Source organism: Chrysemys picta, chromosome 3 (genome assembly GCF_011386835.1).
Source record: "Chrysemys picta bellii isolate R12L10 chromosome 3, ASM1138683v2, whole genome shotgun sequence".
NCBI classification, from domain to species: domain Eukaryota; kingdom Metazoa; phylum Chordata; order Testudines; family Emydidae; genus Chrysemys; species Chrysemys picta.
Window position 1 is genome coordinate 10,935,640 of NC_088793.1, and position 25,803 is coordinate 10,961,442.

General features: G+C 43.8%; 1 protein-coding gene across 1 annotated transcript in view; it reads right to left on the reverse strand.

The window, feature by feature from the left end:
• Positions 1-5,216: 5,216 nt before the first annotated feature.
• XKR6 (XK related 6) overlaps positions 5,217-25,803 on the reverse strand; it is a 329,094-nt gene continuing 308,507 nt past the window's right edge. The window contains exon 3 of the mRNA XM_005290661.3: positions 5,217-23,946. Within this exon, the coding sequence (XP_005290718.2) occupies positions 22,982-23,946 (965 nt within the window). The 3' untranslated portion in view covers positions 5,217-22,981. The remainder of the gene's footprint in view (positions 23,947-25,803) is intronic.

Genomic DNA, 25,803 nt, shown 5'->3' on the forward strand with positions numbered 1-25,803 from the left:
AATCTTTTTTTACTTTCCATTTATTGTTTTAGTAGTTTACGTTTTACACAGTACTGTACTGTATTTGCTTCCCCCCCCCCCCCCCCCGCTGCTGCCTGATTGCATACTTCCGGTTCCACATGAGGTGTGTGGTTGACTGGTCAGGTCAGAACTCTGGTGTTCGCAACTCTGAGGTTCTACTGTCTGCTATTCCTGTACCAAATAGGTACATCTCTCGCACTCCATACATGGAAGGTAGAAGCAAAAGGTGGTAACTTGGAAAGTGAGCGTCATTAATTGGCGTTAACCTTGAGCTTTGTCTGATATTGGACTAACTGTCTGAGAACATTTCTCCTCCCCTTGCCTCACTGTAACTGCCACAGAAAGGTTATTTTAGAATCTACTCAGAGCAAAGTATAGAAAACAACGAAAGGAGGGTGGTAGGAAGAGACTGAGTAATTAATTAATCAAGCCACAGCTGCTAACATTCAGACCCTCAGGGCCAGATTTTAAAAGTATTTAGGTGCCTAAAATGCAGAAAGGTGTCTAGAGGGATTTCAGAAGGACCTTGACATCTAACTCCTGTGGAAAGCAATGGGAGTTAAATACCTAGGCACTTCTGAAAATCCCACTAGGCACCTATCTATACCATTAGGTGCCTAAACACCTTCACAATCTGGCATTGCTGTCATCGGAGATAAAACTTGGGATCTTCAGTCCCAGAGCAGAAGCCCCTACTGCTTGAGCTAAAGCAGTAGCTCCCTAAGTTGATGAGGCACATAGCATGCTGTTCATGGTTACATGCACTAAGCCATTGTACCACTTATGGCCCTTGTTATCAAATCATTTTACATCCTTTCCCTCTACCCAAGCAACCCCTAAGGAAAATGGCCATTTCCGAGAGGGATGTCAGCTGGGTGATTACCCATTTACAGGGTTTCTCTTAGTCCACAAACAGGTTCTGTGGTAAGGAGGACAGGGAGTCTGTGGCTACTGGCCTGGGATTCTTGACTACAGCAAACCCCAGCTGTGTGTCTCCCCCTGCCAGGGACCCTTCTCCTCACAGCCTGCCCTCCTTCAGCTCAGGAAGTGAAGCAATACGTGGAGATGTCTCACTTTAGCAGCAGAGACTGAGAGCAGCTGACATTGAGCTGGGACGGGGTGGAGAAGCGGGGAGTTCTGCGCAAACAGTGGATGACAGCAGGCAGATGGGGAACATGAAGTTCACTTGTGCTGGAGGGGACCACTTCAGATGGGTGGGTGGAATAGGTAGCGAGGGCTAGAAAGTGAGGGAGGTCTCATTTTAAAGAGGGGAAGCAACTGGACTGGAGGCGCAGAGGGTCACATAGGCTCAGCGATAACAGACAGGGTTCCTGAGAGAAATATGAGTCTGTGCCTCAGGGCAGAAAAGCTGAGAGCGATTGTATGCTTGTCCGTAGGGTTAACCAGGGTGAACCAGTTCCATTGCTTTCAAGACACATTTTAACAGTACGGCTTTTAAAAAATGTGGTGAACCGCCATTTTGACAGCAGCCGTGTAAGTTGTTGGGAGAACACTGAATGGGTGGCATATTGGCGTTGCGTTGTGTGAGTGTGATGTATTTGTGTTGCACTGTGTGCGTTTGGAAAGCTTCAGTGTTTGAATATATGGTGCGAAAGGTTTCATGCCATGATTGTTCTGGGTCTTTATTTCTCTCAAGGAGACTTTGCTGGTGAAGCGCAGAGATAAGAGAGCTTTGCAGCTTTCACCATTTAAGAAACTAGGATCAACTAAGTTAAAAAAATCTTAAATTATGGGGTTAAGGGCCAAACTTGCCCTCCAGCTTTCTTCATTCCCCCCGAATCTAGCGATTCACAGTGTCCCCAATTTTTCGTAAAGCTTAAGTGCAAATTGCTAACTGGAGCACAGTCTCCTCTTGGCCTCCTTTTCAGATGGGCACCCCTCAGCAGTGCAGTTTAAAGGAGAGACAGTAGGTGATGTGCTTATAGGATTAGAGTCAATGGAAAAAAATAATAATGGCTTTGATTTGTGTGTAGGATTAACCATTCCTGTACCCCCAAAACCCAAATAGCAAATAAAAACTAAGGATCCTCCTGCAAGAGTCAGGAATGATCTGACCCCCAAATTTACATGTGTAAGTCAAATGCCAGCATTTAGCCCAGAAAGGATTAGTAGCATTATAAGTAAGTGCTTGATATGAGACTTATGGCATCTAGATAGCAAAGTGATAGATGTAGAAATAAGTATTAATACATCAATGATATAACTCTAGGGGAGGGGCGGGCAAACTTTTTGGCCTGAGGGCCGCCTCAGGTTTCGGAAATTGTATGGAGGGCCAGTTAGGGGAGGGGGTTGTGACCCAGCCCCCACCTCCTATCTGCCCCCCCCTCCCCCCCCCCGGACTACCGCCCCATCCAACCTCCCCTGTTCCCTGACGGCCCTTCTGGGACCCCTGCCCCATCCACACACCCCCACTCCCTGTCCCCTGACTGCCCCTGGACCCCCGCTGTCCCATCCAACCCCTCCTCTCATTCCTGATGGCCCCCCCAGGACCCCTGCCTCATCCAACCACCCCTTCTCCCTGTCCCCTGACTGCCCCCAGAGCCCCTGCCCCTGACTGCCCTCTGCCGCATCATTCAACCTTCCCTCCTTCCTAACTGCCCCCCCAGGACCCCTGCCCCCATTCAGCCCCCTATTCCTCCCCCAACCGTCCCAACCCCTATCCACACCCCAAACTCCCCTGCCCTCTATCCAACCCCCCTGCTCCCAGTCCCCTTACTGCGCTGCCTGGAGCACCGGTGGCTGGTGGCGCTACAGCTGGGCCACACCGCCGCCACGCAGCTCAGAGCACTGGGTCAGGCCGGGCTCTGCAGCTGCGCTGCCCCAGGAGCTCACAGCCCCACCGTCCAGAGCATTGCTGAGGCTGCGGGGGAGGGGGGAGAGCAGGGGAGGGGCCGGGGGCTAGCCTCCCGGGCCAGGAGCTCAGGGGCCGGGCAGGACGGTTCCGCGGGCCGGATGTGGCCTGCGGGCCGTAGTTTGCCCACCCCTGCTCTAGGGTACCTTACGCAGTCTGATACATTGCAAACTTCTATGCAGCTGTGCATCTGCCAGCACAATATACAACGCAATGTAGGAACTGGGGTCATATTTAGCACTTTCATTTACTAAACTGGAACAAAATGTTTTCCAGAGCACTCAGAGTTTGAGCCCGACCAGCTGACCGCTGAAGAGCAATTTTAAAGCTGTATAAAGACATAACATTTGAAGACTTGGGCCAAAATTTTCCAACTTGGTTGCCTAAAGTTAGTCAACGGAATATAAATGGTTTCATTTTCAGAGCTATTGAGTGCATGCAGTTCCCATTAGCAACAATCAAGATCATAAAACCATATTCCCATCTAAGCAGGACACCAGTGCTTCCATAGACAGTGATGTGTCTTGTATTGTCACCGACTTTTTGCAAAGATCCCATAGGCAAGACACTGCTCCCTTCCTCCCCTGTTACCACACCCACAAAAAAGCAGCATCGAAAAATCAAGGCCAGATTCCTGTTGAGTGGAAATCAATGAGACTTCTCATGGACACAGATACTTCTCATGGGGAGGGGACTCAGATCTAGATTTAATGAGACTACACGGATTCACACTTCTTGGTTTGCATTCACCTGCCTCCTTGACAATAGGTGATATTCAATTCAATTCTCTATCAGTCCTTTTGAAAAGCTTCATTAATACCCAGCACCCAGCTAAACCATCATGAAGTAGGGAAGGATTTTCAACTGCATTTCATGGGTGAAATCCTGGATGCATTGAAATCAATAAAAACAACAAGGAGTCTGGTGGCACCTTAAAGGCTAACAGATTTATTTGGGCATAAGCTTTCGTGGGTAAAAAACCCACTTCTTCTGCCCAAATAAATCTGTTAGTCTTTAAGGTGCCACCAGACTCCTTGTTGTTTTTGTGGATACAGACTAACATAGCTACTCCCTGATAACTGAAATCAATGGGAGTTTTGCCATTGATTTCAGTGCAACCCAGATTTCACCCTAGAGCAAGAAGATGGCCAGATCCACCTCCCACTGAAGTCAATTGGAGTGACGCGGCATTTACAGACCGAAGGCCTTATGTGAGTGCAAAGTGCTTAAAGGCTGGGTGGGTATTATTTCCATTTGACAGGCACAGAGAGGTGAAGTGACTTGCTCAAGGTCACACGGCAAGTCTGTGGCAGAGCAGAGAATGGCAACCAGATCTCCTGATTCCTACTTTCTTATACCAACCACTAGACAACGCTGCTTCCTCAAAAATGATCCCCTTACTTTCACTGGTGTCCTCCCATGTAAACCGAAAAAAAGCTTTAAAGGCCAAATTTCCCTAGATACATGCACTCACTTCTCCCACTCAAAAGGGACAGTGCAGTGTGCATGAGTATATATGGCTCAGATTTGACTTTTAGTATACAGCAGAGTAATAAGTTTACCCTATAGAACCAGGCTATTTAATGTGGCTTGATAAACCTAAAAAACAGGAAAATTATCCTTTATATGTGCATGTGTGATTATATACTCTCACTCTGTGTATACACATATGTATTATATATATTATATACTACATCCTATGTAATGTATACACACACTTGATCCTCAATTATCTGGTCTCTTCTTAACCAAAACTCTCTATCTGAATGTTAGATAATATCCACTACATTTTCCATTTAGACAACTTTATACAAGTCGTAAAGTGCGTTATAAAGTGTGTCAAATTTTTTATGTAGAAAACTATATACATATAACACACACACATATTAACACATTTGAAGTTAAGCCAAATTTCACCTTCGTCTTCACCCCCACCAATACCTACAATACAAAACCAGATTTTTTTTAAAATTCTGAAACCAAATGGAGAGAAAATGAATAAAAGAACCCCCCAAACAGCCAACAGAAACCTGGCACACGTAGAAAACATCAATTCACTTACAGAACATAAAGAGGATCATGTTTGAGTCTCCTTTTTAAAAAACAAAACAAAACAAAACCCTTTTGTTTGACTGTTTGTTTGTTAGCTCTTATAATTTGAGAAACGTCACTGTAGCACTCTCACCTTGAACCAGAGTTTGAAACTTTTTGTGTTTCTTTGTACAAAAGAAAAAACGGTTTGGGATATGGAAAATAGTTTGGAAATTTGAGGTTGGAGAGAGAATAGAGGGAGAGAAACTGGAAGATTGCATAGTTGTGAACAGTGGCTTCTCATCAAGGTGAAAAAGTGCATCATCTGATAAAATAGCATCTGATTTTTTTTTTTTTTTTAGTTCGGTTCCATATGTTTTTTTCCTCAGTCAACTGTACATGTCACACATGAAAAGGTATTTACAGCACACACACACATGCTAACATTAAACACCTGACATTAAAACAGCCATTCTTTAAATGTTCCATCATAGTTTTTTTCCATGCACATTTGTATTCTTTTTAAATACATTTTTTGCTACATCCTAAAACCATAAACTTGTCTAAACCCATCTCGTGTAATTTTGATCTTTAGCAACATAAAAAGGGGGTAAGCACCAGGAATGGTTTGGCTTGATCACCAAACCTGTAATTCAACGTCTTTTTCTTTTTTCCCTCTTTCTTTCATTCGGTCACTGCCTTGTGTGTTTGTTTGTTTGTTTGTTTGTTGTTTTTGATTTTGTTTCTTAATTTTCCAGAGATGGGAAAAAACAATTGACTTTTTTTTAAGCGTTCTTGAGGTAAGAGTTATATGCTAATCACCCATGGCAGACAACAAAGCTTTCAAAAGCATTTGAGAAATTAAAAGAGTAAGAATAGTAATCATCATAAATAAAAAATCTTCTGACAAAAATATTTCCAGGATCACTTTTTGCTAATTAGTTTAACCTCCATGTCCCCATCATTTCCTAAAATTAGCAATAGAATTAATCAGAAATGCAACTACATTGGTCTTTCACACTCCCACCTAGCCAAATTAAATGACAGTTACGTATTTTAAAAAAACCAACAGATACTTCAAAAGCTTTTCATGCTTGCTGTCTGCCTCAAGTGCATTTTAATATATGTCTGATCATTTACATTTATATAGGAAAGTCTTTTTTGTTACACTTTATACAGCATCTCTGCATTTTTGTCTTTTTCTTTTCACTTTTTTTAAAATTTTTGTTTTTTGGATAAACAGTTGGTTATAACAATCTACAGTAAGGCTGCACAGGAAGAATTCTGTGTATTATTTTTTTTCTAAGAACCAAAGTATATAAAATGAGGTTTGATTCTAGCACCTTTTACAGTATTATTGGTGTTGTTCCCTTTAATAGAAAATAGCATCACTCAACATCCTTTCATCTGAAACGGTACCATGGTTTCGGCAAGACTTTAAGGTATCGACAGAGAGGGAAAAACAAGGTGACACGCTACCCAATCCTGCAGTCCTCACTCTCCCAAAACTCCCGCTGACATCAGACAGAAATACCCATGTGAGTAAAAGTGAGTTACATTTACTCTCACATGAGGGCTGCAGGACTGGACTTGCCCAAAGCAGAACAGAAAAGAAAACATTTAAATAGAAAAGTAGATCAAGTTGCTGTCTCAGAATTGTCATTCAACTGGTCATCAGCTGAAACTGTCTGTGGTTCGGTCAATGTGCAAAACCTCATGGAATGACATATTTGGCATTCTAGTGACTGAGTGGGTGCCCAAAGAGGAGAAGCTCAAGGTGAGATAGCATCCCCTATATTCATCACAGCCGAAGTTCCTGCACCAGTCACATGAGCATGATAATTACACACTCCCTGTGCCCGACCAAGCTCGTTTTGATGTCAACAGAAAAATAATCTTTGACAACATCGGGAGCAGGGTTGGGTCCTTTAAACTCATCTTTCCTGATGGCCTTTGGAGAATTGGAGGCCTCCTTTGATCAGGGGGTCCCTCTGTAAAGGCTGATGACAATTTGAAGAAATTGTTTTTGGGTGAAACAGCAACTTTCACAGAGCATGTTTGGGGCTGAGGGGGGGATAGAAAACCAACGCACAGTTCACTCAAAGGAAAGCAAACCCTTCCGTGGATTTTAACACTCTACAGAATGTTGAGCCTTGTCAGACAGCTGTTAGTCTCGCTGGAGTAGTATATATTTCTGCAGAGGAATGGCCGATTCCCCGTACAGCTTCATCAGAACCTCAATTATATATATAATTATAACTATATGATATATCTATCTATCTATATTTATATATGTATACATTAAAGTCTGTTACTGCACTGGCACGTAACACAGAGGAAAAGTACTGGCATTGTAGTTTCCTGCGAGTGGTTGCCTTGACTGGAGTTCTGTGAACGGTAAGCACCACAAGAAAAGGCACCACAAGGTTTTGAGAAGTTAATGGTCTGTCTTCACTGCCCTAACCTCGCCATGGTGAACAAACACCTTTCAGAGTTAATGAGGACACTTTGGGCCAGGCCGAATCCTGATCTCAATACACTTGGTGCAAGTCTCAGAGTCACGCCAATGACTTTGGTGGAATTAATTCAGATTTAGTGGTACCTTGGTGCAACTGAGAACAGATTTTGGCCTTTAAGGAGAACATTAAAAGAATCTGAGAATGCTTATCTAGTACTTTGGATTTCTACATCCTTCCTAGACAAAGGCCCACATTTATTTTTTTTTAAATAAAAGCAATGGTGTAAGGAGAAGTATATCTTGGTCTTAGGGGCTTGATTTTGCTGATTGCCTGCTAATAGGTGTTGAGCACTCTCAATCACACCAGAGTAAACAGAAGTTGAAGGTCCTCAGCAAACCTGACAGGCCCCCTCATCACTGTGCCGAATCATAGCAGAAACGTCCAACCCTCCAGTGCACAAGAGTGCTGCAAAGAAAGTGTCTTGCTCAGACTGTGACCTTGGCTGCTTCAGCCGAGTCACGTAGGATTTACTCTCAGATGAGGAATCTGCATCTTATTTTTCCTGGGCCAAATCTTGTGGTCCTTATGCACTCCTTAGTCAGTCAAAACCTCTATAGTAGCAAACTTTCTATCTGTATTTCTTTTGCTAATAAAGTCACACACACACACACACACACACACACACACACACACACACACACACACACACACACACACACACACCTCTGACCCAAAATACCTTTAAATAAGAGGAAAAGCCAATGGAATGAGCCAGAGAACATACTCAGAATCCTCCTGTGAAACAAGTAGTTGAAGAGGTCACTCCAAACATGACCTATATAACTAAGTGATCTCCTATGAGGAAGGTAATTGCTTGGTGATTTAAAAATAAAACAAAAGATTCACAGGCACTGTTTGCCAGGTAATAGCACCAGTTTTGCATTTGTGTTGGTGTAACTTAGCCCACCCTTTCTGACCTACTAAAACCTTAGCAGGCTGGTTCAGATGAAAGACTAGTGGGCCTAGTTCTGCCCTCAGCTAAATTACACCGGCTCAAGAGTAAATCCACTGAAGTCAGTGAATTTGTGCTGTTGTAAGCGAGTGTAGAATCAGGCCCACACAGCATGTTCTCTTTGTCTGCTCAAACAAAAGGGGAGTTGTCAGGAATAATCATCAGTCACAAGATCTGGGTGTGAAACTTGGTTGCAAAAGTTCAAAAACGGGGTTGAAATGCCAGCGCAGCGTGCCAAAGATGGGGCTTGAAATATCCTTTTCTTATTCTCTCCTGGGATCTGCCACTTTGATTATTTTGTACTTGTCAGAACATGGGTAGCAAGTTCTGCATTGGAGGCCTCTGCTGATTAGTACCTGCCCCTGTTTGGGATTCCTGAAGGAGGCGTGTTTTCTCTTGATGGGCATCTTCGCCAGTAAATTGTAATGCGTAAGGATTTGAAGGGCAACATTAACTTCGGAAATTGGGTCCTCATTTTGGGCATGAATTGGGATCCGAATGGACTATGGTCCATAATCATCAATCACCAAGTGCCAAGAATGCTAAGGCAAGATTCAAGACGCTAACATGACTGGATGTCGTACTATTAGCAAAAATATACCAATTTTATGGAAAATTTAGACGGATTGTCAGGGAAAGCTTCTTGACAGAGCGGGCTAGCTGTGATGGAACCCCATTCTCTGGATCATTTAAAGCCAGCCGGGACTAAGCTTTGGAGAATAGCGTGTGGGGAACAATCCTGAACTGGTCCTGGAGATGCACTTGATGACCTGATAGGTCTTCTCCATCCCTAATGTCTCTGATTCCATGCTAAAAAGATGTTCTGCTAACTCAGTGGAGTTCTCCACCCGCCCTGCCCTCATTTCGCACTATCCCAACGCTTTACAAATGGAAGCAAGTGCACCGCAGATGGTGGGGAAATGCACCACATTCAAGTCTGGTGTGACCTCGTACGTGGGCATCCATGTTCCTACTCTAATTCCAAGATCACCTGAATTCAGACAAACCCAGCCCTATCCCAGACTAGCAAGGGTACGGCAATGGGATGAAGCGTGCTACTCTGACCTGTTAGCTCTGTCCTAGAACAACACTGGGCAATTCTACTGTCCCCTTCATTTGAAAGTCTCAAAGCACGCTACTAACATGGATTAAATAATCCTCCTCCTTGTAAGGGTCACATCATTCTTGTGTACCCATTTTACAGCTCAGGCAAATAGAGGGTAAGTGACTTGTCCAAGATCACACAATGATTAAAACTGCACTGTAAGCTCTATGGGGGCATAGACCATATTTTCCTTGTGTTTGTACAGTGCCTAGCACAATGATATCCTAGATCTTACTGAGGCCCTGGAGTGTTCCCACCATACAAATAATAAGTAATTATAATAATAACTATTTGGCAAAAGCAGGAAAAAGGACCCAGGAGTTATGATTCCCAGTCAACTGCTCTGACACTGTCTACCTGCCATTCAATAGCGCTTATGGTATTTGTGCTCTTTGAACTAGATCCATCTGAGGGCTAAAGTGCAGGAATCCTTTCCTGGTTTTCAATTTTCCAAATAAAAATGACATTTTAAAAAGATAAATATTAATTGTGCTATTCTCTAGAGCTGTGCCAGTTTTGTAGTGATATAAAAATTCAGGACTCATCAGTACTCTTCTTGGGGTTCACATTCATTTTAAAAGATCCGGTGAGTTTATACAGCCGAGGATCTTAATTAATGTTCTGAAAGTTGTTTAACTAATCAATCAATCAATCATTATGACATCCTCGAGAGGTAGGCAAGTCTCACTAACTCTGTTTTTCACATGGGGAAATGGGCAGAGATCTCAGTGACTTGCCCCAAGCCTGTGGTAGAGATGGGAATAATCTAGATCTTCTGGCACCATGTTTTCTGCTTTATGCACGAAACTGCTTTCAAATGCATAAACAGGGATACCATTGATATTAGTAAAATTAAAAAAGCCATCACTTAGGAAGGAACAATCAGTTTCACGCATACAGAATGGGAAGAGACTGTCTAGGAAGGAGTACGGCAGAAAGGGATCTAGGGGTTATAGTAGACCACAAGCTAAATATGAGTCAACGGTGTGATGCTGTTGCAAAACAAGCAAATATGATTCTGGGATGCATTAACAGGTGTGTTGTGAGCAAGACACGAGAAGTCATTCGTCCGGTTTACTCTGCTCTGGTTAGACCTCAACTGGAGTATTGTGTCCAGTTCTGGGCACAGCATTTCAAGAAAGATGTGGAGAAATTGGAGAGGGTCCAGAGAAGAGCAACAAGAATGATTAAAGGTCTTGAGAACATGACCTATGAAGGAAGACTGAAAGAATTGGGTTTGTTTAGTTTGGAAAAGAGAGGACTGAGAGGGGACATGATAGCAGTTTTCAGGTATCTAAAAGGGTGTCATAAGGAGGAGGGAGAAAACTTGTTCACCTTAGCCTCTAAGGGTAGAACAAGAAGCAATGGGCTTAAACTGCAGCAAGGGAGGTTTAGGTTGGACATTAGGAAAAAGTTCCTAACTGTCAGGGTGGTTAAACACTGGAATAAATTGCCTAGGGAGGTTGTGGAATCTCCATCTCTGGAGATATTTAAGAGTAGGTTAGATAAATGTCTGTCCGGGATGGTCTAGACAGTATTTGGTCCTGCCATGCGGGCAGGGGACTGGACTCGATGACCTCTCGAGGTTCCTTCTAGTCCTAGAATCTATGAATCTATGAAAACCAACTATGTCGGTATTTCCTCTTTGCTCAGCCTAGATTGAGAGATCATTACTCTTTGTGGCACATGACATGGTGTTGAAGCATTCGTGAAGGATCACTAGATGAAGATTTATTTCTACAATTCTTAAAGTGTGTGTGGGGGGGGTCTCCGCAGTCTCACCTGATTCTGATCTCACACTGCTTCTACAGCAGTGTGATTCCATCAGCTTCAATGGAATGATCCGGCTTTACACCCACTGCCTCCAATGGCAACTACTAGAACTAGATAGGAACTCTTCCTTTCACGCAAATTTTGGACATTGTGAAATTACTTTTTGGTCTCAGTCCTAAGAAAAATCAAAAATATCAAAACATTTTTGAGCCAAAATCTGGCGAAAAACTTTGAATCAGAAACATTGAAGCAGAAAATGTCAATGCGGTGGATGGAAATGAAATAAGTCAGCATTTCAGAACAAAAAGGCTGCTTTGCAAGGATACTCAAAAATGAAAAACAAAAAGTCACTTTGTTTAGAAATGTCGCGGAAAAAAAGACGTGCTTCATTTTGAATCTCCTAATTGGCAAACTGAAAAAAAGTCAAATGGTGGCTCCCATTCTGTTGTTGCTACAGTTTCTGTTATGCCGGACTTTCAGATTCACACCTCTACACGAGATAGTTCACAATCTCTGACAGGCTGTTTATCAGGAATGAAAAAAGCTGACACCTAAGGCACTCCGGTAATGTAAAAGGGCTTTAAAATGGGTTTAAACTAATTGACACCTCCTTTAAGGCTCCAGAGCAGCGGTAAAGGGGCTTTAGGGTAAATGAGAAGCAGGCCCCTAATATTTATCCATGATAAATTGCCCAACTCCTGGTCAGTTTTCAGTGTTTCTTAAAATCAGATTATTTAAAAAATGGATGAAGTAATGCAATAGCAATTTTTGGGGGGGGGGCGGGAAGGGGCAGAAATTTGGGAATGTTTGGGGTATGATCTCCATTACAGCAGTGTACATTCAAAGTAGATCCTTTGAAATCAAATGGAGGTCCTCCAAATTCACACCAGTGTAACAAAAAGCAGAATCTGACCCGGGAAAGATGGTAATTCCTCCCTGGGAGTGAAAATCAAATCCATTCCTAATGTGACTGAATGATGTGTATCATCAGCTGCGCCTTCCATCATCTTGCTTCGTTCTGGGGCTGCACTTGTTTGTAAAGAACAGCATTTGCTTCCAACACGGAGGGGAGGGAAAGGAAGAAGTGGCAGCGGTTCAAACAGTTCCCGTGTTGCTTTTGGGGACGAGGGGCTCTGGCCGTGGTGACAGGTTTTGATACTGAACAAACACACCTAGCACTGAAAAGTTGAGCTACCGTCCTTCTGGTTGGTCCGTGACAAAACGCCATTCGTGGGGAAATCTGAGAATTTGTTTTGAACGTATGTGGGAGGTTTAACCCTCATTTCATTATTTGCATTATGGGGGATTGAAAATAGATTTGGGGCATTCATCTCAACAACAGAGGGCCAAATTTGCCATGTGTGTAAACAGTTTAACGCCACTTCAGGCAATAGAGTTGTATCCACTTTATGACAGCAGCATAGTTGCCTCAGTGTTACTAACAAGAAAGCATTCTTCTTTGTACGGATGCATCAAGGTCAATTTGGAAGAGATGCACGAAGCAGCCACTACTCTCACTGTCGTCAGAGGTAACAGGTTTTGTTTAGAGAAATGTCATTCAGTGACATAGTTGGGTTTTTCCCTCCTATTTGGTAGGGTTAGAGGCAGAACTGCTTTACTCCACTCAGGACATGTTGTTTCTCAGGATTTTCTTAAACTGAAAGAGAATTCTGTCATTGCTCAGATCTTCCTTATAATTTGGCACTTTTAGTGCCCGAAAACAGGCCTGACTATGTCCAAACTAGGTCCAGGTTAGCTTGAGAGGTCTGCAAACCATAGCAATCCATCTGATGAACCAGGCCTGAGCTTGAGATTTATAAAGACACCCACCAGCCCGGTGAGTTGTACCCAGTTTGGCACCCAGGGACAGAATTTTGCACAATCCTAAGGGAAGTTCTACAGCCAAATGCAGAGGTAGTGTAAATGGCTGCACACAAGTCAACGGAGTTGAACCTGTTTACACCAGCCTCAGATTTGGCCTTGAATTTGGCTTCCATGCCTGTTTAAGAAAAGGAAAGGATACAACGTGCAATATTTCCAAAGAGGAATTTGGACCCCGGATGCTCTTTCATCCCCATTTGCCCAGGAGAGTAAAAAATAATAATCCAAGAAATGTTTATTTCAAGCCCCCCAGACTGCTGGTGCCTCAACCCTGAAATATTCATCTTCATCATCTCCAAAAGCCCTTTAGAATTCAAAATGTATACATACATATTAAAACTATATATATATATATATACACACACACATGCTCCTATCCAACATATGTGCGTGTATAGATTTCTATATGCACCTATCCACAGGCACACACACACACACACACACACACACACACACACACACACACACAAACCAAATAGATCCTTTAATTCTGAAAATTCATTCTGTCAACCTCTGTTCATAAATAAAAGGTTGGCGCTTACAGTAGATTCTCTCTTTTTTTTTCTTTGCCCTTGAAATAGCCAAAGTTACTTAAACTAAATTAAATTTAAAACAGCCAATAATGAACAGGGCCAGCTAAGTTTATTGTTAAACAATGCACTTCCACGGAAAATTAACTCATTATTTAGCCAGAAGGTAAACTTTGTTAATTTCTTCAATTAGATAATGCTCTAGACCAGGGGTCGGCAACGTTCGGCACGTGGCTCGCCAGGATAAGCACCCTGGTGGGCTGGACCAGTTTTATTTACCTGCTGATGCGGCAGGTTCGGCCGATCGTGGCCCCCACTGGCCGCGGTTCGCCGTCCCGGGCCAATGGGGGCGGCGAGAAGCCGCAGCCAGCACATCGCTCACCCGCGCCGCTTCCCGCTGTGTGCTGAACGTTGCCGACCCCTGCTCTAGACACCCTATGTGCTACAGACAACTTGCTTCTTTTGCTAGGGGGCCCACAATGAGCTTTATAAGCAACTGATATTTAAATTTATTTTCTTGACTAGATACATGTGACCCTTCACCCACTTCAGTGCCATGCCATGCCCCCTCGAGCCCATCAGAGGCCACCCCTTTTAAAGGCACGGATGTTCAAAGAAAGGGAGCGGCACGACAGATCGCATGGATCAGGCCAGAGAGGAAATGCCTGTTCTCCCGCCAGTGTCTGTTTGGATGTGCGTTGTGGCCCAGAAGAGGTTACATTACAGCCTTCTGCAGTGTGGGCACAGCAGTGCCGAAAATAAATGGCCGGGGACATGAGTGGTGAGAGGCCCATCTACAATAACGAGGCTTCTGAGTTTGCTAATGGCTGTCTGTCCCCGATGGGGAGTCGGGGGGGCAGTCAGGCTGGGAGGCAAGTACCGTGGAAGAGTCTGGGTTCCCATGGGGCCTGGAAGCTTTGAGCTGCCTCTCCACTGTAGGGGAGGCTGACCCCAAATGCACCGAGCAGACCGAGAAGGGCATTCCTAGCTGCATGCTCTCTTTATCCAATCCAAGTTCCCAGTATGACAAAGCAGACTTTGCAGTCCTAACTCAGGGGCGAGACAATGGGAGTTTTGCCTGAGTAAGGAGTGCAGGATCACGAACAATTTATAATAAACCAAAGACTAACTCTCCTGGCTCCTCCAGGCATACACAATGGTGGCCTTATAGAATGATGCTTAGAGCTGGTCAGAAAATTAGAAATAGAGAAATCTGGGTGAGAAACAAACAAATTGTTTCGTAAAAAGTGTCCTGCCCCCCACCCCCTCTATTTTCTGATCAGTACTACTAATAATAGTCAGAATAATTAACTGTGTTCCTTCCAGGGTTTGAAAGCAATTTACCCCTGATGTAGCCTCACTGACTTCAGTGGAGCTGTAACAGGGGTGAATCTGATTTGATGGACAAACCCGGTAGTCCGAAAGCTCAGTCAAAACTCCTATTAACTTCAGTGGGAGTTTTGCCTGAGAAAGACCCTGCTCTAGTCTCGGTGGGCGTTACATCGTTTTACTCCTTGAAAGTAAGTACCTTGAGAAGAAATGGACGTGAGCCATTTGGAGCATGCAGTGTGTTTGTTGCGTCTACTTTATTCTTTCCACTCTTTGCGTAAGGAAATATAGTTCTAAAAAAGCTATTGTCTAACAAAGTAAACTGTGATTATTATTGTGCTGTGCTAGGCAGTCAAGAAACGTAAAGGCAAGAAAACAAAAAAACACAAAACTAAACAACCCCCTTTTCCCCCCACATATTTTCAGTAACAACGTACCAGCCTCCCAAATAAAATCAAGGCTATTCCAAAGCAGCGTGAGCAAGTATTTCACTGTATTCAGATGGAAGCTGATGGCTGAACGATCTAGTGCATGTGAACCAAGGCTGATGAATACAACCTCCAAAAATTCAAGTATTCATTAGTAATCTGTTCAGTTTCTAAATGATTTCACTGACTTTTAGTTTCAAGTTTCCATAAAGAGAGAGAGAAAAAAATGAATCACCTGTTGTGTAAAAAAATAATATTGCAAACAGTGCTAGGAAGATATTATTACATCTGATCAAGAAAGCAAGGGTTCCATATTTAGATTACATGCAATAGCCTCAACTCCTTGCAGCTGGGGAGAGAAAAGACTTAAGCCAGCTTTCTGGATGCACATAGGTACTGCATAATTCTGTTTCCCTTTAGCAAGTTGTAAAAAACCTTTGCACTTCCATTTCTGATAACACAAACCCAGTAATAATAATACTTCGCACTTCATAGCACCTTTCGTCAAAGTGCTTCACAAATGATTACATAAGCCTCACAACACCCCTGTGAGGTAGGTAAGTATTATTATACCCATTTACAGATGGGTAAACTGTAGGCACAGAAAGGTTAAGTGACTTGCCCAAGGTCACACAGCAAGTTTGTGGCAGAGCTGGGAATAACGCCCAAGAGTCCTGTCACCCCATCATCTGCTATAATTTTTACACCATGTTCCCTCTCCACCCTGGCCTTATAAAACCATCTAACAAACAAATCAATACATAACTCCAAATAACTCAGCATGTTATAACGTCCCGGGTTTGTCAAGACAGCTACCTTGCTGCATGTGTCCCAAAGGGATAGGAAGTACTGTTTATACTCTCAGATCATTTTTGACAGCTTGCAAATGTTTTTAATATACAACAGGAAACAAACCTCCACATTATCTCAACAAAATTATGTGTTTTTATTACAGCTTCCAATTGGGTTATGTATTTTGTGGGCCAGATCACTTACTCAGAATTATTTTTAGTGCTTTAGAGGGCATAAATTGTCGACCTCATCATAAATGAAGATCCAGTGGGAACATATGCAGCTATCTGCCATTTCATTTGTCTAGAGATCTTTTTATTTAACACGACACCAAAGTCCCTAGCGCTCAAACTTTAAGTCATGAACGTTGGCTGAACACAGACGATATTTTGTTCCGTGCGATGGCTCCCACCTTCCCCAACAGAAAAGTGTTACCGGAGTGGTATCTCCAAGTTTAAACACAGCACAACAAAACAATTCTCAATGCGCTCATGGAAAAAGTGCAAGAATCGCTACCCTGATGGTCTGGAAATGCATTCTGCACACAGTGAAAAGTTGCCCACGTTTATTTGGGATAGCTTCTAAACCTCCTAATTCACCCCTGGCTGAGACTCTCGACACCAGAATACACCTGAGCTTCAAGGGGAACCCCAGCCACAGAACAGTCATCACCCCAGGCTACTACCCGCCCCAAGAAACGCCAGGGCCGTGGACAATTGTTGAAATAACAGCATGCAATCTGCAGCAGTAGAAAAGATTGCAAGTGAGCTCACATCCCCTCTACCCTCTAGCGATCCAGAAAACGTCCCAAATCCACCCCCTTGGTTTTTACATGATCGTCCTTCAGCAGATCTATTTTTGTTGTGACCCAATTGGACTAGAACAGAGTCCAGCAGAAAACGAAGCAAACAAAAGACTAAGTGTCACAGAAAAGCCTGTCTCTACAATTTTCCACTGACCCTGGCAGCTTCCAAATGGCCTCCTGCAAAAGTGGCACAGCAAGCAGGCACTAGAAGGTTTCACAGATGTACAGTAGTAAGTTTTCCTTTTCAAAGCATATCTAGGCTTCAATTAAACCGTGCCGGGCGAACCTTAGCCCACATTTTCTGAAGGTGGTTGATCATGCTACAGGGGTGTTGGTGATGGTTGTTTTCTTGCCCGTCCCGTGCAAGGACTGGAAACATGGATAAATTGTGAAGTGAATCTCACGCTTTAAAGATATCATAGAATATCAGGGTTGGAAGGGACCTCAGGAGGTCATCTAGTCCAACCCCCTGCTCAAAGAACTAAATCATATCGTGAGCGAAGAGCAGGGGACTGTTTCTATTGAAGTCAATGGCAACATTTTCCTCTTCATTGTGAGGATAACGTTTATAATCTCTACCAAATGGAAGATTAAGCTTGAAGGTGGGCATTTTTGTGATATTGCACCTAGCCCGCTTTTTAAAATACAAAACTGCTCACCGCTTTCGGCAGCGGGAGAAACCATGAATGAATCGACACGGATAATTAGCCCCGATCAAATAAGCTATTACAAATATTTACCTTTAAATCAGTGTTTTGCTAACGTTGTCTATTGGCAATCATGTAACGCAGCCGCACGGCTACAATTTGGTTTGGGTAGGTTTAGAATGAATCCAAATCTTATGTGTGTGGCAAAGCATGACCTGGCGCTGGGCCAATGCCTGTATTTCCATTGCTGGTTTGGAGTGTTCTGAACCATTCACATCTTCAAGTTAGCTGCATGCAGATACTGGGCACGCTAGAGATAGACAGACATAAACCCACCATAGCTGTCAGCATCGTTAATAGAACGAATGATCCTCAAGACTAAAGAACACAGCTCGGAGCTAAAAGATGTTCTGTGAACTGCACCAGTGGAGGGAACAGATATAAACCTGACCAGAGCTGGCCTACTTGATCCAGTAGAAGGAGACAGAGCGTACACAAATGCAACTCCAGCAGGCCAGATCAATACAGACTCACTAATTCATCGTTCTGATTGCGCTTGTCTGGAGCCTTATAAACTTTAACCGATCTCTGAACGATAATGGATTCAACTTTGCTCTTTGCAGCATATTTTTTTTAAAAACTTTTTTTCTGGAGAGGCTGGAGGGAGGAGTGGGGGGGGGGGGGGGAACAGTGCTAACTAATCTACCAGGTATAGCACGGAGATGCAGGGGGATTAAAAACAAACCAAACCCAGCAATGAAGTGGACACCAAAAGCAAAGGGTACTTGGGAGAAGAGAAGCACTTTGGAGCAGAAGGCGAAGGATTGTAGGGTGACCAGATGTCCCGCTTTTATAGGGACAGTCCCGATATTTGGGGCTTATTCTTACATAGGCTCCTATTACCCTCGTCCCAATTTTTCACACTTGCTGTCTGGTCACCCTAAGTGGATTGGCACCAGGTTCGGTATTAACAAAGGGATTCTGTTCAGTACTGTGCCATTGGCTTGGGTAAAGGAGGGGTAGGGTGAAGAGACTTACCATAATAACGTCAGAGCGAACTCACAGCAATCCGCAGAACTAAGGCCCCCGGTCAGCAAGGTTCTTAAGCACGTGCCTAACTTCAGGAGCGTCAGATAAGAGTATTTGCTTGCTTAACGTGAGGCCCTTGCTGAATCGGGGTCCAAGGAAGCAGGAGTGCCATTTCAAGGGGAGGGGAAGGGGCAGTTTTCAGTGGGGGTTCATCCCTGTGTCTGTCCGCTCATGGAGCTGGGGAGGGGGCACCATCCTATTGTTCAGGCTGGGGGACTTCCACTGGGTGCGTGAGCCCCAACTGGTTGCTAGAGTCACTGGAGTTGGAGGAGGCAGGTCCTCAGATCCAGTGCCCCGCCCACCGCTGCAACCAGCCAGGAACTCCTGTGTCTTCTTGTTGCGGGGAGAGGGGGGAGTCCAGTCTCATGACCTGGGGGATGGGGGGAAGGCATGCAGGGGTCTCACGTTCCAGAGGAGTAAGGGGGGTAAATGAGGTATGAACCACGGGCGGAGAACTGCGCCCCTTCCCCCCTGCCAGACCTGAATAGCACCTCCACAAGGAATTAATATGGTTTGTGCAGCCCTGGGGAGCCAAAGCCAATGTACAGCGTAAAGAATCAAAGTCTCAAAGGTCTCGGTCGTTTGGACTAGGAACAGGTTACCAAGGGAGGCAGTCAGGGCGCCATCACTGAACATTTTCAAGAGCTGGTTTGATAACTCATTAGGGCTTCGTCCTTTATTCCTTCCTGGCTTGGGGAGTCACCAGGACTGAAAGGGGGCTGCTTGTGCCGAGAGGAGTGGGAGGATTAGATCTTTTGGTTGGGATGATGAAGAGAAGCAGCCTTCCAAACCAGCCCATGTGACGCGCATATTCTTTTCTGAACCTAGATCTAGCTATCTAACAGAAATGAGGATGGTACTTCTTGGAAAACTCAGTTAGTAGATGGGGTCTAGGGAGAGGAGAGACGCCATCAGATTACTTGCGATATTGCCAGATACTGGGTGCTCCATAACTTGAGACTTAGTTGCAATGGAAATGGTGGAAGCCCCCTTATTTGAGCCTTTAAAACAGGTTGAGACAGAGCACTAGAATTCCTCATGATTCTCCCCACCACCACTCCCCGCTCCTTTGGAACAACAGACTAGGGCCTTGGCTACACTTACCCGCTAGTTCGACGGCTGGAAATCGAACTTCTGGGTTCGACTTATCGCGTCTAGTCTGGACGCGATAAGTCGAACCTGGAAGTGCTCGCCGTCGACTGTGGTACTTCAGCTCGGCGAGAGGAGTACCGCGGAGTCGACGGGGGAGCCTGCCTGCCGAGTGTGGACCAAGGTAAGTTCGAACTAAGGTACTTCGACTTCAGCTACGTTATTCACGTAGCTGAAGTTGCGTACCTTAGTTCGAATTAGGGGGGTAGTGTAGACCAAGCCTAGGTGACAGAGAAGATCTTTCCCATCTCTAATGACTATGCCTGTGAAACTGGCTCAAATGTAGAGAAGAGCTGCATATTTAAGGAGGAACTTCTTTACAAAGAAGATGATGTATAGAGTAAAGAATCACAGTCTATTAGCGTAAACCGCTAATAATAATGTTTAAGGTAAGTACTTTGAGAAAAACGATTAGTATATAGTAAAAAGAAGAAATGGCTGGTCACGTTGCAGAACCAGCACTGATAATGGATAGTCCACATGCCTCTCTAGTGTGCCCAGTCCTCATTATAATAGTGGAACGTGCAACGTGCCACCTGAAGGCGGATATCATTCGTTAAGTTCACTTCACAAATTACCTCATTTAGCAGGAGACGTCACACGGATTAGAGAAGAAATGCAATGAAAATGAAGTGATGCCACTGACAAGGGACATGATTCTGGTCCACAAATAACGACGAAGGTAAATGAAATCTCTTCAGACAAAATAACCGATCGTTAATTAGGGTGAGGCACAGATACTACGAAGCCCGCCCTTCGTGTGAAAATGTGACTATCAGACAGGTTGTAATCAGAGCCCAGAAACATTTAATTGAAATGGAGCTTAACTGACTGGGAATTACAGTACCTGTGACAATTTGGCTTTTTATAAACTTTGCCGTGTGTCTGTAGTTTGGCGTAAATAAGCCCTGCCCTCCTTAGAAGAGCCTGTGAAATATTTGAATGGTATTTAAAAAAAACCAAAAACCCCACTCAGAACACTGCAAAGCATCACTGATTGAAAAAAATGTTTCCATTCAGGTATATTCAGGCGAAGAAAGCATTCAGCTTTTTTAAACTATTATATAAAATTTGTACTAGTTTCTTTAAATACCTACTGTCATTAAAAAAAAAGGATTCATCAAATAAAAAAATCATAATCATAATTAAAAAATCTTTTCCCCATGTTGATTTTCTCTTCAGAAGAGTTCAACATGGGAATTTTGCACCCTAGACAGTTACAGTATTTCTGGAATAAAAAATTGCAATCACACAGAGAAAATACTACAGTATTCACTTAAAAATATCTTTTGTTGTTGTTGTTGTTTCCCCCCCCCACAAGTAGAGGGATGGTGGGATTGAAAAAATGCCCTGGAACGGGAATATTCTTTTAAAGGAGCATACTCTTGAAACCAGAAATGGTATTACATATACACCGCCTATGATTTAACTCAAAACAAAGAAACTTCAACACAGAAATAAAGAAATGTAAACCTTCACGCACCAAAAAGATTATCTGGAAATGTCTCAGACCTCTAGCAGATATCCTTCTAAAGCTTTGCCATCAATGGAGGTGGAAGTGTCTCCTTGCAGTGAGAACTCTTAAGCTAAACGGTGATGACCTTGCTACGCTCTCGATTTCCTGTGGTGTTATTTCTTGCCACGTACTTACAGAGGAAGGTGACATAAAACGTTTATCAGCGGTTCCCCGAATGCACCAAGTGAGTTGAACAATTCTCAGCTAAATCACAACAACAACATCAACAAAAATACAAAGCACCAAATCATCTTTAGAAAAGCGTCAGTTACAGGTTATTACTGTTTGAAGATTTTATCCTAATTTTCTTTTTTGTTTTCCTTTAAAAAAAACAAAAAAACAAAACAAAGAATGCTTTACAATCACTTTAAGGCTCACACTGAAGGAGACATAACAGGCCTTACACAATATTACAAATAATACATGTATGCCTTTTCACAGCCTTAAAATGATATAATAGGTCAAATTATTTTGCCAGTCACCGATCAAGTATTGTGCCTTTAAATTGACTCTCTTTTTGCTACTATGCTGAGTTTTATTATTACTGAAATATTTTATTAGATATATGTAAATCTACTTTAGTATTATATTTTTGGTGAATAATTTAAAGAACGCAGATTCGTTATTTTCCAGAAATCAAGATGGAAGGCCTTTTTCTGGGCTCACTCACATCAGGGCGAATCAGGAGTAAGTCCATTGAAATCAATGGAGTTAACACTGGATAAAACTGTGGTGAGTGAGATCAGGTATGGTATTCTTTTGTGAATTTGGTGCAAACTCACATATGGTCCATTTACACTAAGGCAACAATTTGATCAGGGGATTACATTTATAACATGGTTTGGTCTGGCCTGCAGAGGTGGGAACAAGCTATGTTATAAACACGTTGCCAAATTGTGTTACAGCCCTGATCTTCTCTTTCAACCATTTGAGATTCAAACTCTTTTCGGGCTTTTCTGCTTTGCTTTCTCATCTTTAGACGTTGTTCTTGTTCACCTATATCCAATAAGAGCAGCAATACCTTTTGTAGGTTTCTTGTTCTTTTCTCGTTTCTTTTTGTTTTTTTTTCATCTTTTTTTTTTTTTTAAGTTTTGTATTTAGGTTTTTTTTATTTTTTTCCTGGCATAAAATCACCCAAGAGTTTTGCATGAGAAAGGTGACAGTACTTAATGAAACTCAGCACCTAAGGGCATAAGGCAGTTGTAGGTTTGTTTGTTTGTTTGTTTTTATTTTTCAATCAGCACCAATCCCATATATAATGTTCTACACTGGGTGTAAGGTATAAAACTGTGACGTGGAGACGCCTCTTCTCCACCTGTGGATCGTAGGTGTGGAAGTTGAAATACTGTTTCTTGTGTGTAAAAAACAAAAGAAAAGTTTTTCTTTTTGTTTTTACTTACAAAACATAGAGATTATCTTTTTTTTTTATACATACAGCAGCCAGAAAGAAAGCTTATCTGAAGGTGTGTGTTTGTTTCATGATCTGTGTTTACCATAAACAAAAATAAGATCCCCTCTTTTTTTTTTTTTTTTAAAGGAGCTTTAAAGTGAAGACTCATATTGTAGCAACTCATACAAGAGAGGTCCGTCTCTATACCTAATACCTACAGCTGTGGGGGTGACATACTGGAGAATGTTGATAGTTCTTCTTAACCTCCTGTCTACAAAATGGGCATCCCATGCAGGGTATCTCTTTCTTGGGATGTCAATCTTAATGAGAGGGCCTTCTGGGTAGTAGGCTCGCCCAGATGGAGTAGATGGCACCATTGCTCTCACCTGGAAAACTGGCAAGCAAGTGTCAGCTGTGAGTTCCTCCTGTTGCTCCGTGACCGCTCTGGTAGGCGTAGCCTGGGCCCCCCGGTACCCAGGGGTTTCGGGTGCCATGGGCTCAACATCAGGAGGCAAAGGAATGCCCCAGAGCAGCTCGGCGCAACAGGAGCTGGCAAAAATCTTAGCTCTCGGCCCCATGGGATGCAGCACACCATAATAGAAGAGCATCAAAGCTATCCCAGCAGCAAAGCTAAGAAAGACACAACACAGTGCTGGCACGGCATATGAGTCAGTAGTTGTAGGATCTCTGTAAAAATACCAAAGGAGCGTCAAGGCAGCATTCTCTGTCAAGACTACAGTGTAATATGCAAACATTCTGTATCGAGTCCGCCCTTCCTTGACATTAAACCAGCAGAAAATGTACACAATCCCTACCACCATGTTGAAGAGGATCTCCTCCCACTTAGACATGCAGAAGTCAGTCCCACCATGGATGATCCAGAAAGCCATGGCACACCAGTGGACCACTACAAAGATCCCAAAGTAGAGCTGGAAGATGGAAGCAAAGAGGGCAAAAGAGATAACTCTGGATGAGATGGTGAAGAGGCGCCAGAAGAGATGTATGAGGGCCCCTCTGTAGCTCATACTCTTCTTGTCATCCCTAGAGTCCCGAAGAAGCTTGTGATAGGAGGCTAGCACCCAAGCCAGGGACATCAGGGACGCCACAGAGGACACACCTGCCAGAAGACACAAATCCACAGAGTCAAACAATAGTATAGATTGAGAATGTCACTCACTCACTACTTTATTGTCACGGGGCAGGTATGGGAGCAAGTAATGTACAACACATTACAAAAATCTCGAGGAGTAGAGAAATGCAGAAGTATCGATATCAGAACCATCAATGAACATTTATTCTTTATCTAGCTGACTCCTGCACAGGTGTATTTTATATTAGTGATAAGTCTGATCCAGAAACTCCCGAAACTGAATTACCCCCAGACTTTCAGCGCTAACGAGGAAGGATTGGAATTTGAACGTGTATCTGCATTTCACAAATCGTCTCCATCCTTATAATGATCTATACCACACTCCCAGATCCAAAACCTTTCGGACATTTGAAATCCAGATCTGGATCCAAATTTTGTAGCATAGAACCATCTCTGCTCCAAATTGTTAAGGTAGCCATCAGAGGTGTCTGCTATATTGTAGTGTCATATAGTTACAGCAAAATGTTTAATACAAGGCAGGGCTGTTATGTTTTAAACATGGGGTGAGCAAATTTTGGGACAGAGAGGGTGACCAGTTTTCTAGTAACTGTGGGTATGTCTATGCTGGGGTTGGGAGGCAGCATTTGCAGCTCGTGCTAGCTTTGATTGAGCTAGTGCGCTAAAAACAGAAGCGTCAGCCATCGTGGTGCAAGCGTCGGTATGGGCTAGCCGCTGCACGTATGCTCCCGTCTGAGCCCCTAGGTACACACATGTGCGGCTAGCCCCCTTCTGCTGCCTAAGCCGCCGCGGTGTTTTTAGTGCACTGGCTTGAACAGAGCTGGCGTGGGGATGTCTGAGATTAAATTGACACCTTCCAGCTCTGGTGTGCAGATCCAGACCCCGCGTGCATCTGATTTAAAATCCCAAATAAAAGTACATAGCCCTCATCATATGAACTTGTTTGACTTCACCAGCAGCGAAAACATGCAGCTGACAGTTTTGTCCTCAGCCTGTGACCCCCCGGAGCTAGTGAACACCAGGGTCACTGCGGGTTACCGAGCCACGGTTGGGGCCTGTTCTCTCAAGGTGCGGATGCTCCTAACTCCGAGTGAACCCAGCGGGAGTCGAGAGCGTGCTGCACCTCACAGGGGAGGCATTGACACACTGTGTGCTGCTGAGTGCTTGCTGGGAGGCGCGGGCCGCCCTCCACACCCAGTGGCTTTACTGAGGGTGGAAGGCTGTCAGTGCGTTGCAGGATTTATCTGGTTTGTGGGAAGACGAGCCCTGAATAGGGCTTGTGAGAGAGGTGTCATCTCCACCCGCCTCTTGCTGTGGCCACCAACCTCTGTCCTGAATCAGCCCTTGGGAGCATGTTCTGCATACCACAACTCAGGCCCTAGTGCTCTAGCACCCAGTGGTTCTCAAATAGCACCTACTTCCTTTGACACCTTGCTTCTCCCAGATCCCCTCTGGCCACTCCTCACTCACCACCCTTCCAGCTGCCACAGAACATCCCCTTTTCTGTGCCCCTTCTGAGCCGATATGCTCCTAGTGGATTCAGCACACTGCCTTCCGCTGACCTAGGCCGGCTCAGCAGTTTCCTCACAGATTTAAGCTCCTGCCCGACCCCTGTGTCTTCAATAAAGGGGTATAGAAAAATTCCCCAAGCCCAGGTTTATGGATCTCCAAAAAGAAGAGGGAAGACACAAGATGTTCCTCATGGGCCTAATTCTGTACCATTAAAGTCAATATTTATTTTGTTAATTTATTTGGACTGATAAAATAACGCCCACTCAATGCTCTGGGTGCCCTAGATGTATTTTATTAACACAATATTAAACAGACCCACCAGTTACCCCAGGACCAAACTGAAAAACCCAGTGA